This window comes from Nelumbo nucifera, chromosome 1, assembly GCF_055504915.1.
Source record: "Nelumbo nucifera cultivar China Antique chromosome 1, China Antique-T2T, whole genome shotgun sequence".
Classification (NCBI taxonomy): Eukaryota; Viridiplantae; Streptophyta; class Magnoliopsida; order Proteales; family Nelumbonaceae; genus Nelumbo; species Nelumbo nucifera.
In genome coordinates, this window is record NC_142649.1 from 146,349,510 (window position 1) to 146,358,478 (window position 8,969).

Genomic DNA, 8,969 nt, shown 5'->3' on the forward strand with positions numbered 1-8,969 from the left:
ATTTATAATATATAATATATAATATGCATAAATATATATAAAATATATAGAAATATATGTATACCGATCGATTTGGTTAACCATCGGTTTTCTATATTGGTTAACCGAATTCGAATTGACCGGTTCGATTAACTGATTTTTCAATTCAGTTTCAGTCAGTTTTTTTTTAGTCAGTTCGGTTTTTCAGTTTTTTGCTCACCCCAATGGGATAGTGGTGCGTGCCATTTGTCTAGATTAGATTAGATTTTGGTAGAAAGAGATTTTAGAAATAGTTTTAGGAAGGGAAATCCAAAGGGATAAACATAAAGGAAAGAGGGATGGGCCAGGCATGCTGAGATGTCAAAGTGAGAGAGGGAGAAGGGAGTGATGAAGTGGCTTCATGTGGGAGCAAGGAAGGCTAAAACGAAGAGGGGCTAAGAGTTATCAGTTTGGGTAAGGGAGAAAGATTAGGCTCTGACATGGCATGTTTCTACTTTAGTATATATAGAGAAAATTATTTGAGAATTAAGAACAATAATTGCATTAGAAAATTATGCCTCCAAAAATTGTTTATGAGATGTACCCCATCAACAGCCAAAAATGGTTGGTTCTAGTCTTCCTAATGAAGCCTAAATCTTTTATGTTTTTTTTTTTTTTTTTTTATTTACTACCAACAACTGAATACGTTGCATATTGTCCATCTACTGCATCCCTCTAAATGTTCCAACTAAATAAGGGGTTTTTGGACAATATGTTTTTTTTTAAGGCGGTTGGTTTTGTTTTTGAAACAAAAACAACTGCCACATTACAAAAACAATATAGAGCCCGTTTGGCACGTTTTTCCGCACGGTCTTTCGACAGTTTATAAGTTGGGCAGACCAATTTTTGGTCTATTCTCGTTTGATTCGTGGAAGATCTTGCCACCAAAAGCCAGAGCGCTGAAAAGATGCGAGAAGCCCATTTTGGGCTGATTTTGGGAAGCTCCAAATGAAGATTTTCTCGTCTTTCAGTTTACAAGCTGGACAGACACATGTAAAGACGTGTATCTACCAAACTAGCTTCATGTTGCTCAGATATTCATGCAAAATCTCAATACGTCTTTTGACTGTCAGAACTACCAGAAGATCTTCTCAAAAAAGACTTGCCAAACGGGCCCATAATCTAGCCCATTTGTCAGTTGTTTTTATTTTCTAAAACAAAACCAACCAGGTTGTCAAACATCCGGATAAGGGTGTCAATGGGCTGGTTTTGGATTGGACCCCGTCCAAACCAAAATCAACTCCTGACGAATTAGATGGACCAATAAGACATATTGAATTGGACCAGTCCAGATTTAATGGTCCAAAGTATTTATTGGATTGGATTGGACTTGGTCCATCCATAATGAATTTAGATTGGATTGGGTTGGATTGAGCCAATATCTGGTCCATTGATAAAAGATAAGAATATAAGTGTCAATGGACAAGGTTTGGGTTGAAATTAATCTAAATTAAAACAAATTTGAACAGATTGGACGGTCCAGATATTGATTTGGATTGATCCAAAATGGTCCAAAATATTCATTGGATTGGATTGGACCAAATCTAGTCCAATTCATACCCCTACATCCAAAGAGAAACACTCATATATTAATAAGCTTCCAAAAACAATCGAATCCAGCAGAAAATTAACTTGGAGTTTCAAAATCAGTCTCTGAGTCCCTCTCCAACCTCCCTATTCTTGGGAAAAAATCAGTCCAAAAAAATCCAACTTTCGTTAGGCCCATAAACTCTGCCTCCAGGCATGCGCTATGATCCTTATCATAGCTGCGAAGTGCTAACCTCACTCTGGGCTCAGCCCAGCCCATGGTCTCCCTTACAGGCTACAGCCTAAGGCACATGTAAACTGTGATAGTCATATATATATATATATATATATATATATTAGGTTGTGTTTGTTACAATTGTTGTTTCTGTATGAAATATTTCGGGTTGATCAATACAAATTGTTATTTCTATTTTTTTTTACCCCCAAAGTTTATTCCAAGTGGAGGGACAGCCACCTAATAATTTTATTGATACGCCATTATCAAAAGAAAATTGAATTACAGGAGAGGGCGTAGCATCAGTCTAACCGAAGGACTGAGAGCCACCTAATAATTTATTCCATACTCAACCCTGCCCAAGAATATTAAAAAGACAAAACAAAGAAAAATGCACAAATCAGATAAAGCATCAGTCTAACCGAAGGACTGAGAGCCACATATATAGTCTTCCTCAAATTTGTCATTTCAACCATAAAATCAATTCCACATATGCAATTTTTTAGTTAAAGCATCTCTTATATATATGATGTGACAATGTATATTTCTAACCAATTGATCAACCCAGAATGTTTCAACTGGAAAAATCATAAAATCATAGTTACAAACAACTAGATGCAAAATTTATAACCAGTTCAGATTTGCACTGCAAACAAATTAAAGGGAAAACAGTAATTTTTCATGGAGTTCTCCTGAACAATGATAACAATTGAGACTTTGAGAGACCAATTACATTAGATAGCTGAAAGCCATTTCACAACTTATAAGTAAGTAGTTGGAGCAAGTTTGAACGCTAAGAGGACCTAATGGACACAAGTACTGAGCGAATTGGTGGGAGATGTTTGTGGAGTAGGTCCACATTACTAATTTCTAAGCGAAATTCAAGGAGTAACAATGTCGGTAGTTTTCTCAAAATACAATGTATTTGAATGATCCCAGCAATTTGATTAATTGCTTTATTATTATAATTACTATTAAAATTGATTGTTGCACTAGTTTTATGGTTTTGGTCAACATGATTGGTGAGGTTTTAGAGGCCTCAATTAATCTGGGAGACATGTCATTAACTAGACCAGATAAGCAGGAATAATATATATTAATTATCAAAATCCGTGAGGTTACATCAAAAGTTAGTAGGCTCATTAATTCTCACCTGTTTGAAGGTATTCCTATTCCAAGTTCAGTTTAATACAGGATACTAATTAAAAGTCACTAGTCCATTGTATACTTGAATAAACTGAGTATCCCTCAGCCAAAGTCATCAAAGAAAACTATTTTGTAATGTTCGTCTCAACTCTCTCATGGCTAATGCTGGAAGCAGTTTCCAGCAGATTGTATTTCAATCCTCCTGCAGTCCTGTGTCTTTCCTCGAATCAATAAAGGGTTTCTGACTTTCTGCTCTGAGAAGAAAAAAAGAGATCATCCCGCCATTTAATGCGCAAGATGGTTGATTGAGATAGAGAATAAGAACAACTGGAACGTATAAAACTTCCCCAGTAAATAGTTTAAATGTTCAGAGTTCAGAGGTCAGACTCCAGACACTGATCGAGGACAAATAGAATTAATCATTTTTCTTTTTAATAACAGAGATCGATTAGTTGGAGATATAATAACTTAAAAAGCCCATAAACCAAGACCACTGAATGTTGTCCCTAATCCCGATACGTAAGTGCAGTATCGGTGATGCTCCCGCTGTTTCCTCCTCGGTATCAGGATGCCGTTACTTGACCTCTGGGGTTGGTTGAATTTCTTCGCCCCTTTATCGATATCTTAGATGAGGGAATTCTGTGTACGGTGGAAGAGATATACTGTGACCCTACATATCACGTTGCTCGTGCAATATTTTCTTGACATGGCATCGGATTCGTTGCACGGAAGTCAACAGACGAATCTCAGTTGTCTAATAAAACAAGATTAAAAGTACAACAAATAAACATTGCATTAATATATTTTGATGGATTTAACGCTTCTAGAAATTCAACTTCAACATGCATGGATGGATCGGATCTAGTCGTTGTGGTTGCGGTTTCCTGGAAATGTTGCAACGTTGGACCATAATTACAGGAACAAATTCAATGCCAACAGGAATACGACTATACGTACGACACACACACACAGAGAGAGAGAGAGAGAGAGTAATCTCATGCAGCTTCCTTAGTTCTCTCGTTGTTATCACCGTGTAGCTATTCCTCGACCTCATCCCATCGACCATTTTCCGTGTTCAAAGTTCAAAGTCGTCTCATTTCTTGTTGCTTACAGACGGTTTTCTTGACTGGCTCGGGCTGCACATGTCAGAATAAACCAAAAAGAAGAATAATTCTCTTTCTTTTCTTGTGTTGGATTGAATTGGAGACAAATTCGAGTGAAACAAGACAGCTGCTTTCTTCAAAATTCTAACTACTTTGATTCAAAACAAGTAATATGCAATTTTTTTTCTGTATTCACAGATAATTAGGATCAAATTATTGAATTTAAACAATATAAAGAAAGAATGAAATTGTAATATGCTCTTTTCCCGACCCAAAAAAAAAAGAAAAAAAAAGACCTGTATAATCTCATCTTTTGCTTTTTTCCCCACCACAAAAAAAAACAAGGAAAAAACCCATCAAAGAATAAGAAGAGATGAAGATGGACTATGGTTTTAATTCCCTGGAAAAGTTGAGTTGCTAATTTTGTTGTTATTGCCATTGCTGTTGCTTGTGGTGGTGGTGTTTCCATTGTTGTTGCTGCTGTTGTTGTTATTGTCGTTGCTGCTGCTGTTGTTGGTCGGACGGGCTCCTCCAATAATGGAGGTGATGGCAGCAGCAAGAGCCGCAGTGAAGTTTGGATCAGCGGTGATGGCCGCCGTCGCTGCGCTAACTGTGTCAGCCAATGAGGGCTGCTGTGCCTGGTGTGGTGCTGGAGCTGGCGATTGGTGGACGAATTGAGAAGGTTCTACATCCTGAGAGAGCTGTAGTCCAGAGAATTTTGTTTGATTGTAGAGAGCTTGTCCGAAGACCTGAGTCAGTGGGGGAGCTGGCTGAGAAGGGAAGCTCTGGGCTTGGTTAGGGAATGGAACATGGAATTGACTGGGTGGCCTTTGGAACTGCAAAGGGTTGGGAGTGTGGGTAAGGTCCAACGTCACGGTGGGAAACGGAGCCGAAGCAGAGATCGTTGCCATGCTTGATGAGCAAGGCAGAAGAGTCCTTGCCAGGAAATTTGAGTTCAGTAGCCCATCAGTACTGGACATTGATCCAGAGAGAAGCATAGAAGCTGCTGCTGATGTAGTCGATGCCATCGCCATAGCTGCTGGAGGGAGTGGGTGATTATGGTTTCCTTCGTAGGTTGTTATGAGGATTGATCGATCTTCTGCACATCTCTGAACCTGTTGAACACCATAATCCGGATTAATATCATATACACACTGGATTATATTGCGAATGATCAACGAACAGGAACGCCCATTTAAGTAAATAATTAGATTGGGAAACGTACTTGCTTCCGAACTGGACAACCAGCAGCCATGGTGCAGCGGTAATAAGCTCGGGGGCAAGGATTCCCTTTTGCCATCTTTTGTCCATACTTTCGCCATTGGCACCCATCAGTGATCTGAAATCGATCGAGTTTTGATTAATTGAGCTGTGACTTCAATAATTTCAATAAACTTAAACAGAGAAAATATGACATGCGATAACTGCTTACCATGGGAGCCTCTGACCGTGCTCGAACCGAGACCCGAGCCTTCCTCATAGTGGCTTCTGTGGTTTGATCAACGTTCTTGGAGGGATTCAGTTTTGGGATTTTGTTAGCAACCCATCCTTGGTCAGGGCTCTCTTCCCTGCCAATCCCTCTATCCTCTCCAAAATCACTCTTGTCCTGATCGAATAGAACAATCTCGTTGTTGCTGCTATTCTTCTGCTGCCTGTATTCCTTGGAGACCACTTCTGCATTATTATGAGGGGATCCAGAGTGATCACGGCTCCGCCCTTCAGAGGATGACTGTGAAGGCTCATCAGTCTCAGCTGTCGCAGCCGGGCCTAAATCCATAAATTGTCTTGGAACTATCAACCCTTCGCCGGCTTCATGTTTCTTCTCTTCTAGCTTTCCATCTAACATCTAAACAGAACAAGACACCCATGGAGAGAGGAAGTTAATTGCTAATTCACTAAAAAATTAAGTTAAATTATCAAAACTCGATTTCTAATTAGATGAAAGGCCCTAGATCTGAATCTGAATTGAGTAATAAAAAACAGAAAAAAAAAAAATATATATATATATATATATATACCTCCTGATCTTGGGCGCTTTCAGCCTTGCGGTTCTGTTGCTGCATCAATGTTACGAGATGCATCTGTAGTGCGCTATAGTTGTTGGTAACCTGACTAAGCATCGCTCTCAACCGTTGGTTCTCCTCGTTCATCCGGTCTAGCTCGGTTTGAAGGGCCGCCAGCTGAAACAATATAAGTGGGTAATCTTAAAAGTTAGAACACCATCTTTAACCAAAACGATTAATTGATCCAGACCTAGCTAGAGACCACAAGAATTGAAAACCCCGATATTGAATTACAGGACTTCGCCTTCTTACCTCACTCTTGGCTCGCTTGTCGTCGGCATTAGGTGAAATCCCGTCGTCCACCGTTGATTGGTCGCTGCCGGTGTTTGCCGTAAGAAGGTGCAAACCAGTCTGTAATTAATTAAAACAAGAAAAAAGGATGTTAATTGATAATATACTAATAGCGAGTGAGAATTGAGTACGTATCTCAAGCACACATGAAAGAGTATATATCGAAAAGATTGTTTACAGTATAATTTGAGCTGTTCCTGCTTACATTTACAGCCAAATCGAGTCTTGGTGCCACCCCACCATGGGAATCCTCCTTCTTAACATCGATAATGGATGCTTTGGCATCGAAATCTTTCAACCGATTCTTATCGGAAAAGAAGTCCATTTCATCGACCCGCTTCTCGTCGGACGGCACTGGAGAATCTTGATCATCTCTACAATTAAGATTAACCGGAAAATCCATGGGATCGTGCTTCCACTTGGGATGATTGGTTGTCAGGAATGACTTGATCGCAGTAGGCTTGGTGACAAAGAACCCAATCTCGGAAGAATCAATAGTGAGTCCACCTCCTTTGTCCATAAATCAATGAAGGAAATAAGAAAGAGTGAGAAGGGATGGGAGATGAGAGAGAAAGAGAGAGAGAGAGAGAGAGAGAGAGAGGGTGTGATGAAGTCTGAAGTCTTTTACCGGTGCAATGGGCTCGGCAATAAAAAGGGTTCGGACGAAGACCAAACAAGCAGTAGATTTGAGAAGAAAAATGAAAGTGGAATGAAGAAGTGACGCCAGGTGGTGCGTCAGATGGGACAGCTGGCATTAGAAGACCAGGAAAGGAGAGGAGTGGGGGGGGGTTCTTACGTTCGTTCGACAGATCGTCTCGTCTACTTTTCGTCAAAACTGGGTTTGACTCGTTCCACAAATCCACCGCCCCGATTGGCCCGGCGCGTTCCACGTGAGGAAAGCCAGAGGGGAGCCGAGTCAACGAATTTGACGGCCCGGCTCTGTGACGACTACTAGGCGGGGCCCGGTCCCCTTTTGACTGGCGCCACGTTTCAGATCGGCCGGAGGATGCAAAGTTGACTCTTTCGGTTCCAACTTGTGGGACCGAGTCCCCTGCTTACTGCTTCGAGTTTTCCAACCCCATGCATACATCCCTACTCTAAACTTGTTCTCGATCTGCTATGTTTTAGCCTACCTTATAAACTTGCTATCCCAGTCCCCAGAAAAGCTATGAGCCTATGACCTATATGACCTACGAATGAATCAATGGTTTTTGCTCGTTTTGGGATTTTGTTAATCGTTATCGGAGAGATTGATTTGGTTTTTATATCAAAATTTTAGAATTTTGAAAGAAAATTTATCCTCATAATCGGCAAAAAGTCTGAAATAGCTAAATTGTTCAAAGTTTAAAACCTTGATTCATTCAAAGGCAGACAGAACAAAACTTACTAGGGTTGAATTATCTTGTACACGAAATACTAATTAAACCCATGTAATTAGGTGGGTCCATGTCCATGACTAGTCCATATGATTGATGACATGAGATGTCAAGGTAGGAAATTCATTTGATCTGCCTGGACCCTCATCAATTGGTGGGAGATAGAGGTTCAGGATGCGTCATCCAGGTCCAGCCATGTGGTCTCAAATTAAATGGCAAATAAAATAATCAGACATGCATTAATTTGTTCCTGTTCCACATGAGATGTGCAGTCCAGATTTCTTGTTGCATGATAATATACATGGGGCGGGTATGGATGCATGGATTGGATATGTGAGTCGAGCTACAAAAGTACTACAACCCACCCATTAATTCAACGGGTCAACCCAGTTATGTATCATCTATATACTTTGTACTTGTAGTAGAGCCTAAATGGGTATGACCCATGCCCATTAGAAGTCAAAATGGGTTGGTCAACCCACAGAGCAAATGATGGGTTAAGACTTAAGAGTAAGTGGGTAACATGGATTGGATAAAATTTGACATACCCCAATTGACGGGTGAGTATTGATGGATATCCTACTTCCGTCAAGGATCATTACTCAAAAAGTACATTGCATTTAGTGTTCAAAACGCGTATGTGATTGTGATTATTAGTTGGCCATACCATACATTAATAAGAAGAAGAAGAAGAAGAAGAAGAAGAAAGAAAGAAAATGAAGGAGAGAGAGGGGTGAAACTGAAGAGGTGAGATGAGCCATATTATTGGAAGAGAAGTCAAACCAACAATCAACAAAGTGACAGAGTACTGAGGGATGGAGATATATGCCTAGTCCCTAGTAGAGAGGATAAGTCTCCAGTCTGCGTCGTCTCCCCCCATGGACCATGTCATGTGATGATGGGATTAGGACGATTACCACCAGTTTCTTCCAGTCAGGTTCCTTACTTTTATAATTTCACCTTTTTTTTTTTTTCTTTGTCTAATCCTATCACCAATTCCGCCTTTTCTTTTATTGCTTCATTTACAGCTCTCTTCTTTTATTTGCTTCAATGTTTGACTTCTTTCTCTCACGAGTTCTCCATCAATCCGCATGGGAAAATAAAAAGTAAAAGTTTGGACGCCATGAACAAGACTCGGAGCGGGCAGGATTTAGGGGTAAAAAATAAAAAATATATATGACTGAATCGTAATCGTCGTATATAGTATATA

The 8,969-nt window shown here is 39.9% G+C and overlaps 1 protein-coding gene across 1 annotated transcript; it reads right to left on the reverse strand.

Annotated features, from left to right (window-relative positions):
- Positions 1 to 4,160: 4,160 nt before the first annotated feature.
- LOC104588301 (putative WRKY transcription factor 31) lies at positions 4,161 to 7,042 on the reverse strand. Its single transcript, XM_010246172.3, has 6 exons — positions 6,589 to 7,042; positions 6,345 to 6,443; positions 6,048 to 6,209; positions 5,462 to 5,875; positions 5,255 to 5,368; positions 4,161 to 5,144 (listed from the first exon to the last, which is right to left on the reverse strand). Exons 1-6 carry the CDS (start codon positions 6,901 to 6,903, stop codon positions 4,422 to 4,424), a joined length of 1,827 nt encoding a protein of 608 aa, XP_010244474.1. The 5' UTR covers positions 6,904 to 7,042; the 3' UTR covers positions 4,161 to 4,421.
- Between the last annotated feature and the right edge of the window lie 1,927 nt (positions 7,043 to 8,969).